This window comes from Corvus brachyrhynchos, unplaced genomic scaffold, assembly GCF_000691975.1.
Source record: "Corvus brachyrhynchos isolate BGI_N302 unplaced genomic scaffold, ASM69197v1 scaffold101, whole genome shotgun sequence".
Lineage (NCBI taxonomy): Eukaryota > Metazoa > Chordata > Aves > Passeriformes > Corvidae > Corvus > Corvus brachyrhynchos.
Window position 1 is genome coordinate 23,472,333 of NW_008237239.1, and position 16,406 is coordinate 23,488,738.

Here is a 16,406-nt window from a genome sequence, read left to right on the forward strand (position 1 = left end):
CTACATTAAAAGCTTTGAGTGAAGCATGTGCATTGACAGATTCACCAATTAGGTGAATCTTGCCACATAAGAACTTTCTACATAAAAACAAAAGTAGTATGGATATGTCAGTGGGCAGTTCATAGCTGTTACCTGGTGTCTTTAAATGAGGAGTATTTACTAATGTGCACCTTAGAACCAAAAAAGGTATTGCCAAGTTCCTGCCTTAATGGATATTAGTAAGCACTGAATTTGACTTTACTTTCCTGACTTTTTTCTTCACTTGCATTTAAAAAGAAATCCCATATTAAATTTAGATTTTATTCAAATAGTAAGGCTACAGAGATACTATCTTTTAATGGAGAAAACTAATTCCCCCTAGGGTGTGATGAGTATTAGTCAATGAGGTTTTATATTACTTTACTGTATGTTTTGTGTGTAATGAGGTTTTAAGTTACTTTTCTCTGTTTTGTATGTAGCTTGTGTCCCCATGGCACCTACCAGCTGGTGTGTCATCCCTCTGCAAGAGGTTAGAGTAACAGCAATGTAACACAGCAGAAAAAGCTGTAAAACTGCCTTGCTGCTTTTGTGGCACAGGCGAGATCTGAGTTTCTCTAAGCTGCTCAGCTAGCAGATTTCAAAACAGTCTGTCCAGCTGTCCTCACTAAGCTTGAAAACTGTGTCTCTTGGTGCCAAATAGGTAGTTTTCACTAGAAAGGGAGGAAGCCTTTATAACTGGCATCAAAATTTGTAGGCTAAGCAAAATTCCATTTGGTTTTGTGTCCAGACTCCAAGGGAAGCATCAAGACCAAATACCCAAGGAAGATCGTAGGAATAGATAAAAAATAACACCACTTGTCTAATATTTTAAACTGGTTTTAGCTCACATATGAGTTAAGAGATGGTATCTTTGTGTTGATCAGCTCTTGAGGGATTTCTTTCAGGAATTTGTCTAATCCTTAAATTCAGGTAAACTGCCCACAACATTCTGTGGAAAGGAGGTCCATGGACTCAGTATATACAGCATGAAGAAATACATTCTTTTTGTTTGTGGGGTTTTTTATGACCTGCCATCTGATGATCTGACTTGCTACTCTGTATGTTGAGTTTGGGATCTTTTTTGTATTATGAGATACTTTTTGATGGGTCCTGAAAGGACTGGAAGGCTTTGGCTTATTGCCAGTTTTTCCAGATTGAAACCTCTGAAACTATCTATCTCTTGATATATTGGCTGTTCAGCTATCAAAGTTCCATATTGTTCTATCAGAAATTAATAATACTGCTAAGACTGGTTCTGGTTGCCTGTAGTTACTGTAAGAAATTATTCCCTGCCTAAAACTGCTTCTGTAAAAGAGGTTTGGGAATGTATATCTGTTTCCAGAACTGCGCTAAAACCTGGCCCTCTAAACTCATTATTAAGCTAATAAACCCTGATGTAATTCATTGATTCACTTAATCTTTTTTTCTTGCAAATGATGTCCAATATCAAGTAAGAGGTAGGTTTAAATAAAACCAATCATCCTTTATCACTGACTAAATGACAGGTCTGATGCTGCTCAAGTACGGAATTTTCCACTTTCTTAAATGTAATGCCAGTGCTGTCTCTTGAGTGTGTTTGCCCCACTACCCTGGTGTGACTATTAACACCCCTTTAGGAGACCAGATGCCCTGTGTAGATCATCTTTGTCTGCTCTGATGCTCAGTGCTCCATCTTCCCTTCCACATGGGTGCAGAGCACAGCTCTGGCCAAACCTCTAATTATACCAAATGCAAAGCAAGGGAAGAGTTTCTCTGAGCAGAGCTTATCATGCACTGGAAATAATTTAATTTTATGTGCTGAGCTGGTGTGCAGAAGTAGAGGACTTGATTTGAGCAGGTGCTTCCTTTAGCAGATCCTATACAGAATGTTCTAATAGGTATGTGATGGAAAGGGAAAGGACAAGTTTTATGATGCATAAAACTTTCAGGATCTTTGCTCCTGAAAATACCAAAACCAAACATTGAAACACCAGTAGGATTCAGTATTTTAAAATAATTACCTAAGAGAAAATCAACTGGTGTACAAACAAAGATACCTTTTCCAGTTTTGTGCATGGAGGCTGAGGAATGTGTACAGAAAGAAAAGTATCATCTCTGGCTACAGCTGTAAAGTGAGCAAGTTCTAAATAACACTGCAGGGTCTATGTGTGTACTCCAAAATACCTTGGTCCAAAGATAATTTAAAAGAATTGTGTTTCTGAAGGCAGTGTTTAAAACAAAACAAAAAATAATGTTAGAAATTAAGAACTGCTGAGATAAGTGCTTGATTAACCAAAAGCAGCTGCAGAGTAGCAGGCAAATCTTTCAGGTACAGGTCTGAGATGCAACGTGCTTTGAAGTTCTGAAATAAAATGGCCCAGGTGGCAAATGACACCACAAGCATCAGAATGACAGTGGTGGTCAACCTAAGCAGGTATTGCTATCTCCTTGTGACAGAAAGAGGTAACCACTGGATTAAGAGTACAGAAAATGTTTTTTGACCATCATTTAGGTCTAGAAAGTGTGAACACAAAAATATAACCTTTTGTCAATCAGTGCTGCTCTCCCCATTTGCCTTGTATTTTTTGAGCATGTGTAAGGAAGGAATCTGTCTTCTGTAAGTAACTTCACAAAGCCACTTCTTCCAGGGCCACCTCTGACCAGGCAACAAGGTGCCAAGCAGGTAGGAATTGCTTGGGGTTTTTTCCTGGCCTGTCCTCCAGTAAGAATAAAGGAGTCTTCCCTCCTGTTGTCCTTTCTATTTATTTATTTTCTTTTCAATTTAGCTGCTTTGTGTTTTCAAACTTGCAGGAGTGCAGGAGAAGATGGGCATAATGAACAAAGGAGTGATTTATGGACTCTGGGATTATGAGGCTCAGAATGATGACGAGCTGTCCATGAAGGAAGGAGATTGCATGACAATCCTGCGCCGGGAGGATGAGGAGGAGATTGAGTGGTGGTGGGCACGGCTGAACGACAAGGAAGGCTACGTGCCCCGAAACCTGCTAGGGGTGAGTCCTGCCTACTGCCAGCACCAAAGAAACCCCACCCTAGGATGGGGAGTGTACACAGCATTGTGTTCTCATTGCACCACTTGCACTGAGGTGCAGCTTTAAAAGTCAAGAGGAAGGAGTTGACGTTCTCCATCTTTGTTTAGGGAGTTGAATACCTTGGCAGAGTGGGTTAACACCCTCTGTTTAAGGTACTTAACACAGATTAATGGGTGCACAAAAGAACAACGTGTATCACCAGCCTGCTATATACTGCAGGCTCTAATACCAACCTTGTCTCGCCATCTTAGAAAAACCCCTTTCATCCAAACATGATGTGTGAGTAACGTTTTGTTGAGCATGTTCTCAGGCACATGGTGTGATTTTGGGGCTGTCCTGGGTAGGGCCAGGAGCTGGACTCAATGACTCCTTGAGGGGTCCCTTTCAACTCAGTATATTCTATGATTGTTTGAGAACAAAACTAGTTTTCCCTGTTTCACAGAGTGATGTACTGGCACAAAGGGCCCTCAGAACTGAAAATTGCATGAAGAGTGTGTCATGAGTCCTTTCCTGTGTCCAAAGGGCACTTTTTGATCCAAGGAGATAAACACTGCAAAAATCTAGGTTATCTTTTTTCTAGGGTTGGAAAACAGATTACATTGCTCAGTAAAGGCAGATCTTTATTTTCTCCTCTGCTTTTAAAGTAACATTTAACCATATGTCCAAGGCTTTACATGACTGGCCTCTCCTCCTCTCATCACCTTTTGTACTGCCTCTTTTATTAAGAACAACTGTGTACAAACAAGATACTTTAAATTATGTCCCTATATTTCTCCTCATAGCTGAGTTGCTGGAAAACTATGGCAGATGGACACATATATAAAAATTCCATGAAGCTTTTCTCTACAATTCTAGTTGCCCTGGTGCTGGAGATAAGAGGTTCTCCAAGATTGACCACTGTGAATTTTAGCTGATTGATGCATGATGCTTGAAAGAGGCTGAACCTCCTTCCTCATGCAGATAATCATTACTCCTAAACTGGTTGGATTTTGCAGAGCAACTCTATCTAATGCAAAATCAGTTTTAATTTCTGTATCATTTCCAGGTCAGGCCTAACACCATGTACTGTAAAATCCTTCCTACCATAGTATTTCTGCTCAGTCTTTTCCTCTCCAAAGTGAACATTTCTAAATTGAGAGCAGCCATCAGCCCTGCACAGTAATGTCAAAATGGCAGCTTTTTGGTTTTTGCCTGCCCCAGGGTGAATTGTGCATGTGCTGTTTGTTCATAAGCTTGTGCTTTCAGCCTGAGCACAGCTTAAACTGGGGATCACAACTTACCCTTGTAAGCACAACACAATCCCAACAGAATCTTTGAGTAAAACTACACAGTATTTATTAACTGTGACTCTCCTGTGTCTGCTCAGTTGTTCTGGTGCTGCCACTGAAATATCATGTGGTGATTCTCCAAAGCAACTACCAGCCTCTTAATATAGCAGCTGAATTCTTGGCTATGATGTTCACCAAAGAGGAAAATATTTGGTAGATTAATATATTCTTATGTCTTCATCATAGTTGCTTTATCCTTTTGCACTCAGGTGTACTGAATAAAACCAAGGATTAAATTATCTGTATCAGTGCTCTACCCTTGTTAGGGACTCCCTAGCTCCCTAAGCCAATAAGATAATACTGTCAAAGGGAGTCTTTTGAACACTGTCAGGTGTTATGGTACTGTAACTGACTGACTTCACTTCTAACAGTGGTGAAACCACAGCAGGCTGAGACAGACCTTGTGGTGAAGTTGTTGGCCTTGTCTTACTCATTGAGAAAAGAAGAAAGCCAGAGTCTGGTTAAAGAGAGAAGGGGGCATCTTTGAGGAGAGCTTTAGATGAGAAAACCCAAGCTGTGATGTAGATGTGCATTGCCATTTAGAGCATGGAGGACTCATCTCTCCTAACTGTATGAAATGTATTCTACTTTCATATGCCAGTGGCTGTGCTTTTCACAACAGTAGTTGTTCCCTAAGCCCTTCCAAGTGGGAGCCAGCAGCTTCCCAGACATCTTGTCCCTGCTGTGTGCTGACCCAAGCTGTGTCCTGTCAGTTGTGCCCTGCACCCCTGTGTGTGTGGCCAGGGTGTGTGAGCAGCACAGGGCCCAGGGGGCACAGGCTGGCAGGTCCCAATTCACTGCTGGGCAGGTCCTTGATGGAACTGGCCGCCCACCCTAAAGCACAGCTCCTCCACTTGCATGGTCCTTCTGCACACAGATGTTTCCAGCTTGCCCAAAGCTATACAGACATAAAAGCTGATAGGCACTGAGAGAAAGCAAACCAGACTTTAATACTCTCTGGTTCCATTTATGAAACAGGGAACAATCCCACTGAACACAGAAGTCTCTTGACTTACAAAGCCATGTGCTTTTCCTGGCCCACCCATCTGGGCAGAGCTGAAAATACTCCATTATGTGCTGTTCCATACCTTCCTCTTGTACTGACATGGTTGGTATTTTTTTAAGCTTGCCTCAGACTGCTAAATTAATATTTGTTAGTTTATAACATGTAATATTTATTTTTTATAACCATGTTTTTGCTACTATGGATTACATTAGAATTGTAGTACCAAAAAGGTTTTCTGTTCCTTTATTTTTTTCTTTTTAAAAAAGTAACCTTTTAAAGTACTAAAATTTTAAACCTCATTTCTGTTTTACCCTCAGCTGTATCCGAGGATTAAACCTAGACAAAGAAGCTTGGCATGAAATAGTACAGAAGCCAGATTCTTGAAGTACTAATCATGGATAACTTGTGGGAAAAAGAGTCCATTTTGTGTTGGTTCCAGTATCATGAGACTTATTTCAATGACAATGTAATTTGAAAGCTATGAAGAATGTGCTTTGAAAACAAATGAAGGATTGATGCATTAGCAAATGGATGAGGGCATTGTACAAGATGAAATAATGCTTACAAGCAAATGAAATTCTGCTGCCTTTGGTCGAATCAAGCCATTATGTTCAAGTACCCACTTGGATTCCTTCAAACATGGCAGAAGAGAGTTTCACTTTTCTCTGCATTAAATACAAGAACCTTTTGAATTTGCCATTGAAGGGATCATCATGAAACAGGTAACTTGGCTTTGTCCAAATTTATCCCAAGGCTTTTTTCCAGATGGGAGAAATTAAAAGTATGTGCACAGCACCCAACTGCTTATTGCTGGAAGCAAAATGTTTGTTAAAAGAAGCTAAAAAACCTGCAGTGCATCTGAAGAGCGACGACCACATGACCAATCCATTAAGCAATAACTTTAAAACAAGCTGTAGCATCTTAGAAAGTCTATGTATTCAAAATACCATGTGCTGTAACAAAAATGTAGTTTTAGATTCTTCTTTTTACAAAGAGCCTCATGTATTTATTGTATTTTGTACTTTGAAGACTAAGTGTAGAACCTTTCTGTAGTCCTTGACAACTTACTTGTTTTTACTCCACTTGTTTACTCCACCATTAAACTTTTGTCTCCTCTTAAGCTTTAACTCTGGGTATTTTAATGGTAATTTTTATTAGAAATGTTACCAGTAAGACACACTGCTGTTCTACATTACACTAACTTTCTGTATTAAACTGAACCCCTCCTCCCCCCTCCATTCCAGGTAGTTTTCCTGCATTTAAAATTAAGCTGAATCTGTTAGTTGCACATAACCTTTGTTAACCTTAAAAGCTAAGGGACATACTTTAGAAAAAAAACCTTGGTACAAATATTTTCTAAATAAAGCCTTTCCTATAGAGCTATCCTTTCTATCTCTCTATGTGGCAATAATTTGATAATGAGCAGTATTTAACAGAAGAGCAAATAATTCCTTACAGGTGTTTAGGAAGTGCCTCACCCTGCAGGCTCATGTTTTCCTACTAGGGAAGTCTTACTGCTTTCTGAAAAGGTGCCCATAAGGAAGAAATTGTTTGTAAGGAGGAGGACACAATTCCTCAGGTGGGGAAACTAAAGGCAGCAGCACCTTGGCTCATGGTCGCAGCCTCTGGCTGTGGGTTATATAGTATGAATTATCTTAGAAACCTTTAGCTGTTCAAGCATTAATCGTTTAAAGTATCAGCCTCTCTAACATTTTATTAACTGCCCCACATCCAAAATCAGCTCCAGAAGCTGGTTTTCCCCTTTAAAAGGCAACAACTTATGTTCCTAAAAGCAAAAGCTCTGCATGTGCACTGTGATGATCTTTCTCTAAGGAAAAAAAAAATTTGCTTATTTTCAGCAGAAATAAGTCTGGCACACTTTATTTCTACTTTTTTTTTTTTTTAATTTTATTTAAATACTTATATTTCAAAGGAACATAAATAAGATACAGGAACTTTTCTCCTGCTCCAGGCACATCAATGCTCACTTTGACCAAACATGTACTTGCTGCAATAATTCTTTAAAGAATATTTAACTAGAATAGTGCTGGGGCTTGACACAAAACATACAAGGGACTCCTATCTCTGAATACAAGTGTTTAGATATGCAGTACTATCTCTTTCCTGATTTCAGATACGCAGGATGTTGTTCAAGTAGCACTTTCTTAAACCAGATTGTCAAGCTCTAATGAGCTTTTCTACCTGAAGTCTTCAATAAACATCTTTAATACAAAGATATTAGCAAAGCAGTATTTTCAGAACTTGCACTGAGGATTCATACTAAAATAAAGCCTTTGTCCAGAGGCTATATGACAGTAGGCACAGAGTGCCAGACATAAACATGAGGTTGCAGATTCTTCTGTTGAAGTAGAATGCTTTTCTTCTTGCAGTTGCTTGCAAAATCTGCTATGTGTAAGTTAAGGCACATTCATGTTAGGATATTACTTTTATGTAGCTTGATTATCTTCACCTGATCATGCTCTTGTTGAGGTCTCAAGCTGATGCCAGTGGCTCAGATGACAGTAAAACACAGCCACTGTAACAACAGAGAGAGGAAAACGAGGTTAAATTTAGTAAAAAGACCTGTAGCAAGCATGCATATTCCCATTTCTAGCATAAAGTCAGCCTGTTGTTACAGAAGTAATTTTAGGATCTTTCCCGAGTGATTTAAATTTATATCTCATTTAAATCAGAGTTTTGGGATTCTTAGGTGCAGAAATAAGTTATGTTCAGGTAATAAGCAAGTCAAACATCTGTAGGAGGGTGCTTTTCTCCAAACTTAGCCCTTTCTGCAGGGCACACATGGGGCACAAAGCAGCAGACATGAGCAAGACCATGAGTCTTGCCTACACAACTGCACCTACATTTTGCTCTGTTGACAGAAAAAGCAGGGAAGAAGCCAAAATTACTGCCAGTAAAGGGATAAAGGGCTTCTGGTCTAAGTAACCTTGTTGTGATGTAGGTACATTTTTAAAAGGTAATCTTTCTTAGGGCTGCTTATAAATACACAAGGTAGATAAATCCAGCACAAATGTGAATTCTTATAACCAGCCATCCTCAGTTAGAATGGAGCAGGACAGACTGCATTCCCCCCTGCTTTCCCCCAAAAGATGGAAACAAAGGTTTTAAAGCTAAATGAACTTACATTAACAAGGTTCAATTCTATTGTCCCACTTTTCTCAGTATCCAGTTTTCTAAACATTTCTGTGGTGGGAGAGAGATGACAGACAAGGGTGAATATAGGAACTAATTTGAAAGTCTTCCCTTTCCTTGTGCTTCAGGATCAATAAGGAATTTATTTAGTCCCAGAATCTGAAACTTGACAATGACCTACACTCCAAATCAGAAAGGGCCACTCTAAAGTCAGTGTGCAGGAGCAAGACTGAACCTTTTTAATTATTGTCTAGTATTTTTTACTCAACATAGAGTTGTTTGCAGGGAAGACTGGCTGGGGGTCGGCAGCCTGGCCTAAAAGACTGATTCCTAGATCTAGGACAAGCATGCAGGTGCTTGTCCTGGGGTGCCAGATTAGTTATCTCAGATTTTAATTTGTCTTAATACCTTACCCTGGGCTTCTGGACAGTTCTGCCTGGACAGTTACCCTGCTGCACTCACAAGGCAGCAGAGCCTGTCTGGTTGCTAAGCATGTACTCACTGAACAGGGTTTCGAGCCGAATCAAACACCGCACGAAGTTATCAAAGTCAATGACGAGGTCCTCATCAGCAAAACGAGCCACAATGACCTGGTGTAGCTGGCAGTTCAGTTTGAACCCTGAAAATGCAATCCAAGGATTTAAAACACTATTTCCAAAGAGCAAACATTAGTACAAAACGAAATGCCTCATCTTCCATGGTGGCAGGAGGGGAAGGCTCCAGAGTGCCCAAAATTCAGTAAGTTAATTTGGGATTGTTTGGCTCTGGGATAGCCCCTCACTGTCCTAACTCAGATTTGCCCTTCAGTGGTTGCAGCAGCAAATTGGCTCAACATTCCTGAGAACATCAACCCTTGGTGAAGCCAGTTCTATTCCTGTGGTCACAGTATCCCAGTTACTGGTTCATGCCAAACTCTCTGTACCCAGAGGCACTCACTGGAAGACAACATTATGCTGCTAAGAGACCAGATTGGTGCAGTTACTTGTGCTTCTCCAAAAGCTGGTCACTCAAGAAAATAACTGCAAACCTGGCACTCCTTTGAGATGCTCTTAGTGTGTGTGCCTGCATGGCAGGACAAGAGCCCAGGCTGAGCATCCGGATCAAACAGAGGCCTCCAAGTCTGGGAACACAGCATTTTTCAGCTTACCAGTGATAGACAGCAGACTAGTGAGCATCTCTGAACCCTGCCTGAAACTGATGTAACCCTATGAAGAGACAGATTGGTATAAATACCTGCTGTTTCCAGTGCCCTCCTCATCTCATACGAGTTCATGGTACCCGATCGATCCACATCAATTTCCCTGTAAATTTTCTGCAAAACACAAAACCCAAAGTGAAACCTTGACAATCATTTTCAGAGCGTGGTTTGGCTTCTGGCAGAAGTGAAACATTTTGAAATGTAGCCTGCATGTTACTTAAAGCACTTTGCAACATTGGTCTGAAGGACTCGCTACTTACATCCACTGCTTCTAGAAGCAGCTTTAAAAAGTAAGGGTTTTTTTAATGCAGCAGCCAGAGCAGATAAAGACAAAACCTGGGGGGCTGAGGCCACACAGTCCCTGCTCTGGGGAAGGTGAATGTGCACATTGTATGGTACAAATCAGTCTGCAGCCACTTGTACGTGGGGATTGTTCTCCCAAAGAGGTTGTGCCTTACCTGGTACTTCTGAATCTTTGTCCAGAGGGTGTGGAACTCCTTCAGCCCCAGTTTGCCACTCCCATCATTCTTCTCTGAGTTAAGGAAATTTCCTCAGAGGGAAGAGAAAGGGATTTCCTCTCCCTGTGCTGGGTTTACTTGCATGGGCAGTTGTGACTTAAAAAAAATTGCAAACAGAAAAGGGATTAGAGTCCTCTCTGAAGGACTCATCCTCTCTCCAGGACTCATACTGCTGAATACACCATTGGTGTCCAAGGTTTCTTTCTACATCATTAAAATCATTAATTTAAACCATGACCAGTTTGAAAGCTCTTTCTGCACCCCCACTGCAGGTCTCTGTCTTTTCACTACAAGTATAAACCAGCCAGGATGATGCCATTTTGTCCTGTGCTGTGGGTTCAACACCTGCAGTTACTGGAGCACAAGTCCCAGATCTGGATTATAAACAGGAAAAGCCACAGCCAAGCCTGCTATTTGGAGAATTTCAGCTCTTGAGCAAACAGCTCTAACAAAAGAACCTGGTCATGGCCTTGCTCCCAAAACCTGCCAAGGAGTCCCTATGGACTCCTGTATTTTACACCAAATTATAGAAGAGTATCATCTTGTGTTGGTAATTTTCCCTTTTTCCAACTCTGCAATTCAACTCCCACTGCACAGAGAAGCTGAACACAACTATTCTTAGACCTGATCCTTCATCCTACACTTTTCCCCGTATTCTTAGGAATAAAAGCTCCTAAAATCCTGCATACTCTCTGCTTCCTGTACAGCATGTCAAAACAAAACACTGCATTTGCTTCCCTCCTTTTCCATTTGCTAAGTTCCCATGGCTTTGTGATGCTCTTGCCAACTCCAGCCAGATAACAGAGAGGTGAAACAACCCTAAGCCAAGGCCATCCTCAGCTCACCTTTTCCCAGCACAAACATCACTTTGTCCCCAGCTAAACCAGACCACCCAACAGCTGGCAAGGCTTCCAGGCAGACTGTCTTGTTTGACAGTGGATTTTTCCCATTGCCTGGAATAATACATGTGTCATGGTGAACAATAATAGCAAGGGACTGGCTTTTTCAGGGGAATCAGGGTAAGACCAACTTCTCCACCTCAGGATGGATCCATCAGGGAGCAAAGGCAGCTCGCCTGCTTCAGCCCAGGAAGGGGAATATCATCTAGGAAGAGCCTTAAAGGATACATCCAACAGGTCAACCATTATTTTGCATGTCTCAATACTAAAGCCATCAGATTTAATATCTTGGCCTGTAAAGAAAGAGCGAAAGACAGGATTATCACTGCATGCTGTACCACAGCACCTTCCTAAATAGCTCATGAGCTCTCTGAACCAGTGTATCCACCCCAGCCTTTATGTGCTTCCATCGGTGGCTTCCTTTGAGCTGACAAAGAAGGTTTGGGTGCAAGTGAGCTGGGATGTGTCCCCAGGCAAGCAGCCTGGTTAATCTGGTTTGGAGGTGTGCTACAGCAGCAAGAGACAGAGAGAAAAGCTTTCCTGCCCTTACTGTCTGCCTGCAAAGTGGGCTTCTGTGGACAGCGTGGACTTGCAGCTTATGGAGGTTGGCAGGAGGTGCCTTCATGCAAGGGCTGAACATGAAGCCAAGTTTGGTAGCCAGCAACACCCCCTTGCTGATAACTGGCTGCTGCACACAGACACACACCACAGTCCTGACCATCTGCATAGGATTTCACTTTGGAAATTAAAGAGACGCTTATTTCTCCAAGCACTTGTTTCTTGAGCACTGTTTAATGGAAAGGAAAATAAAGCAGAGCCAAGCTAGGAATCTCTTCCCAGAACAAGAAGCTCAGAGTTTCAAAGTTTCTCCTCCTCCTTAGGGACACCCCAGACCATTGGCTGGGCTACTGCCTGAACCACTCCTGCGTGGTTCAATACTTAAACAGCAGCAATACCTCTCCTGATTATTATCAAGGATTATTCAAATCCATCCATCTTCCTGGCAGCAAATTCCCAGTGGCAGATGCTGGGATAAAAACTACCCATCTGTACCCTGCCAAAGCACACATCTTGTGAAACACCTTCTGGGCTGGCACAGCCCCAGCGTCTCTGCAGGCCCTTGAAGCAGCAGAGGGAGCACACGGCCGTGGCCATATGGAGAACAGGTCCGGGGCAGAGCCCAGGCTCTGACCCTGCCCAGGTCAGTGGTGCTCTGTGCTCCCATGGTGATGCTGGAAACCTGCTGGTGGCCATCTGAAGCTGCTGTTGGAGGAAGGCACTTACGTCTAGCCAGGATTTTATTCAAGATGCTGCGCAGTTCGAAGGCGGAGATCTCTGCGTCCTGTGGAAAAGAGGAAAACAAATTTTCCACTGTGACCTGCAGACACCATCTGCAGCCTCTGATTCCTTTGGGGAAGTTGGCCAATTTCAAAGATCCCTTCGAATTCAGTTCCCTTGAATGGAAGCAAGTGGGACGCTCTCCCCACCTCCCGTTCCCAGGAGCACCACCAATTCCCAGAGATCAGCATATCCAGCTGCAAGGTGTGCCCGAGGCAAGAGCAGCCTGGGGAGAAGGCACAGCCCAGCCATGTGCTCTGCCCAAGGACAGAATCCAGGCCCTGCAGAGATAAATGTCGAGCCCACAGCTCAAAAGGAGCAGAGATTGTGCACCAGGAGCACTCACAAATCTGTTGTGGAAGCAGATGGGCAACTGCACAGATTATGGGATACACAATTGTGCTCACACTTGAGAGCTGGCTCAGCACAAGGACTTAAACTCTGTCCTGGGGGAGGCATCTCTCTTACCCACTCATCCAGTAAGACACTACCAGAAAAACACTCACATTTCCTGCTAGCTGCCCAAAAAGCTTTTTAAAGCTGGGTTCGATGTCATCTTCACTGATCTCAGTCTAAAAGACAGAAGCAGAGGTCAAAAGGAGGAAAGTTTCTGCTTGAGAAAGATTTAATGCATTTCCTTGCCCCTAGTAAAAAATTTAAATGGCAAGGTTGTAGGTACAAAGTGATTTTTACTATGATTTTATTCAGTTTTATTTTCAGGGGCACCTCAGACTGCTGGACCCCCTCCACACATGGGGTAGCTGCATTTGTAGGCAAAGCATCCCCAGCTCCAGCAAGACTGAATATATGGTGAGCCACTAGTTCCTCCTGGAAACAGCATCACGTGCAGAAACACCCCTACTGCTGAAAGCTGCACTCCTGGATTCCTGGAGAGCAAAGGGAATTTCCTGCAACTCCAGTTAACACTTCAAAATGTACCTGAGTGTACCTCTGCCTAGGAAGTGCAAGCTCTGGATAAAGGACATCACTTGTTTCCATTATATTCCTGATGATATTTCCACCTGCTTGACATCCAGCTACAGATACTGAAAGATCTTTTCCCAAAGTGGGACAACATTTCTTGATAATTCCTACAGAAAACATCACCCTGCCTAGGGAACAAGCACTCCAACCCCCCCTTACTTACAACAAAATTATATCCATTTAAAACATTTAATTTGATATACCTCATCATAATTGCCTTCAATTTCATCATCTATCACCCTAGAAAGAGAAAGAAATCAATATTAAAATCAAAACAAGTCACTTTCATGATGCTTTTCCTTCAAGCTTCAGTTCAAGAGAGATTCTTTAAAATGTGGGAATGACAATGAGCATTCAAAAGTTACTGGATTAAGACACTGCATATCACAGGGAAAGCAGAATTTTGCCAGCTATGGCAACAAGAGTTTGAAGAGACAGCACAAACTGTGCAATGTCCTGCAGAGCCACAGAGAGGATTCTGGGGCTCACATAACTCTTTGGGGTCACTGCCTGCTTAGCACAGGACCAGGTTCTTGGGTGCAAATCAAACTTTGTCTAATCATGTCTTCTTTTTTTTTTTTTTTTCTCTTTAAAACAGCAAAAAAGAGCCCTAAAGTAATTCTGATGTGTTTCATGCTGTCCCCCAGGTGCTGAGGGAGCACCAGACCTACAGGTGGTGCCCAAGCAGTCCTAAGGGCCCATCAAAACCTGAATGTGTCCTCACACAACAAACATCCCGGGTTTCTCACTGCTGCAGGAATATGCAGCAGAGTATTACAGGAGAGAGGAAGGTTTTTGCTTGCTTTGAATCAGGGGAACCCAATACAAAAGACCCCACACTCCTTCCTGAGGCTTTAGCCCAGCTGCTCTTCAAGATGCAACGTGTCTAAGTCTTTTAATTTTAATTCAATAGTAACAGGGATAACAAAACCAAAATAAATAACAATAACAATAATCTCCCCCATGAGCCCACACTGCTGTTACATGGTCACCAAAAGCTACCTACGTGGAGTTTGCATTTTTTTCAGAGAAGACTCTGAGGCAGAAGTCCCCGTTCTTGTTGGGTTCGAAGGTGGAGGGCACGATGATGTATTCTCCTGCAGGGAGCTTGAACCGGTTCAGCAGCACCTCCCGGAGGTTGATGAAGGTGTTGGATTTTTCCCGGGATTTGTTGGTCAGGAAGAAGTTTTTGCTCAGATGAATATTTGTCTGTCCAGAAAACTTAGGAAAAGCAAAGAAAGGTTAAAAAAAAACCCCTGAAGTCTGCATGTGTTCACATTTACACATTACAAATACCACAGATGTACGGGGAAAAGAAAATGAAAGAAACAAGATGTCAGTTTGACAGAACTGAAAAAGAAGAGAAAGGGGGTGGAACTCCTGAGATGTGGCTGCAAATGTATTTTGCAGATCATTGCAACAAATCATTCATGTTTTGCTTTGCAGATGGATGATGAGTGTCTGAAGACATTGGGCAAATTCTTCCCTGAAAGAAGAATTTTTCTTTAAATTGAGAGGGCACATGAGCCATGTTCCTCTGGTGCCAGAGCTGGTGCCACCTGCAGCCCAGCTGTGCCTCTGAGGTCAGGCTGCCTTAGAGCAGAGCCCGCTCATGGAGGGCTCCAAGAATAGAACAGAAAAAAATAATAAAATAAAATCAAATTTGGAGTGTAACATCTAGTGGAAGGTGTCCCTGCCCATGGCAGGGGGTTGGAACTGGATGTTTAAGGCCCCTTCCAACCCAAACCATTCCATGATTCTGTGATCTTCCAGAATGAACTCTTTTTGCAGGGTCTTACAGGTGGGCTGTTTCACCTCCAGAAGCCAACTTCAGGAATGTGCATCTTTCAGAAACCTCCTCCTTCCTGTCCTCACAGATTTTTAAGAATGAAGAAAGAATTTTTAAAACCTGTCAGACCTGCTGCATAGTGGGAGATAAAATTCCACCTTTTGGGGGAAAGAAGAGTCATGGGGACTGTAGACAGAGTAATTTTTCTTATGGAAATTAGATATTTGGACCACTAGGGTGAGTGACAGAGCACTGCTAAGGCATTTAAAAGCTACATAAGAAATTTAATTAACCAGTAGCACCCTTTCCTTTCCTGATGAAACCATACTTTACACAGAAGCCACTGGTTTGGGCACAGCCTAAGGAGCCTTGGGGTGCCCTGACTGCTTCACACAGACCCCCACAGGGACCAAACCCAGTAATGGGGTTACCCAGGGGTTTTGCTAAGCTTCAGTCCTTCCTCTGAGGAGCAACAGCTCAGAGGCATCGTTGCATTGCCACCCCTCTGTGACCCCCAGGGTGTACTGTTATCTGCCTGCAGGCAGAAACAGAGAGAAACCAAAAAGGGTGGTGCTTAGGGAAATGAATAGAAACACCTCCTTGGAATATTATTCAAGTGTCAAACACGAACTCTGTGCAAACCTGGGGAAAGCAGCCGTGCTCTGGGGGAGCAAATGTGGGGCTGGGCTGGGACAAGAGCCATGGAAGAGCTGCTTTGGGGAGTTTCTGCAGCACTGAACACTCCTATCCCAATCCAAGACACTCTGAAAATGCAAGGCGGGCTCAAGGCCCCTTCCAGAATGAACAGCCTCTAACTTCAAGCTGTCCTGCAGTGAAGTGGGATCCTCTGAACCTCTTCTTCCCACCAGCCACGGAGCCCCAACTCTGCACCTCGACCACCAACTCATGTCACATACCTCTGGGGGCACCTGCAAGGAGAAAAGGAGAGAGTCATTTGCTTGTTGAAGGGCATTTCCAGGGCTACTTCTTTTCACCACTAGTTAGCAAGGACATCCACATTCTTGGAAAAAAAAAAAAAAGAAAGAAAGACTTGGCTTGCAGGAAGGTGAGTGTTAAGCCCACATCACCCAGGGCTGAGTGCTGGCTCAGCTCCCAGCTCCATCCCAGAGGCAGGGGGGGGGCACC

At 42.8% G+C, this 16,406-nt stretch overlaps 2 protein-coding genes across 4 annotated transcripts in view; one reads left to right on the forward strand and one right to left on the reverse strand.

Moving 5' to 3' along the window:
- The window catches only part of TP53BP2 (tumor protein p53 binding protein 2), a 38,861-nt gene extending 32,097 nt beyond the window's left edge, over positions 1-6,764 (forward strand). Inside the window, exons 17-18 of one of the 2 annotated variants that reach the window (XM_008630407.2) lie at positions 2,809-3,008; positions 5,699-6,764. In XM_008630407.2, the coding sequence (XP_008628629.1) occupies positions 2,809-3,008; positions 5,699-5,740 (242 nt within the window). In that variant the 3' untranslated portion in view covers positions 5,741-6,764. The remainder of the gene's footprint in view (positions 1-2,808; positions 3,009-5,698) is intronic. The other variant, XM_017730165.1, reaches the window with a different exon arrangement.
- A 484-nt stretch (positions 6,765-7,248) lies between these two features.
- Positions 7,249-16,406, reverse strand: part of CAPN2 (calpain 2) — a 23,342-nt gene continuing 14,184 nt past the window's right edge. Inside the window, exons 9-19 of one of the 2 annotated variants that reach the window (XM_017730168.1) lie at positions 16,178-16,189; positions 14,478-14,692; positions 13,675-13,711; positions 12,994-13,059; positions 12,434-12,491; positions 11,378-11,442; positions 10,191-10,259; positions 9,768-9,846; positions 9,037-9,153; positions 8,527-8,585; positions 7,249-7,917 (exon numbers count right to left, since the gene is read on the reverse strand). In XM_017730168.1, the coding sequence (XP_017585657.1) occupies positions 7,894-7,917; positions 8,527-8,585; positions 9,037-9,153; positions 9,768-9,846; positions 10,191-10,259; positions 11,378-11,442; positions 12,434-12,491; positions 12,994-13,059; positions 13,675-13,711; positions 14,478-14,692; positions 16,178-16,189 (801 nt within the window). In that variant the 3' untranslated portion in view covers positions 7,249-7,893. The remainder of the gene's footprint in view (positions 7,918-8,526; positions 8,586-9,036; positions 9,154-9,767; positions 9,847-10,190; positions 10,260-11,377; positions 11,443-12,433; positions 12,492-12,993; positions 13,060-13,674; positions 13,712-14,477; positions 14,693-16,177; positions 16,190-16,406) is intronic. The other variant, XM_017730167.1, reaches the window with a different exon arrangement.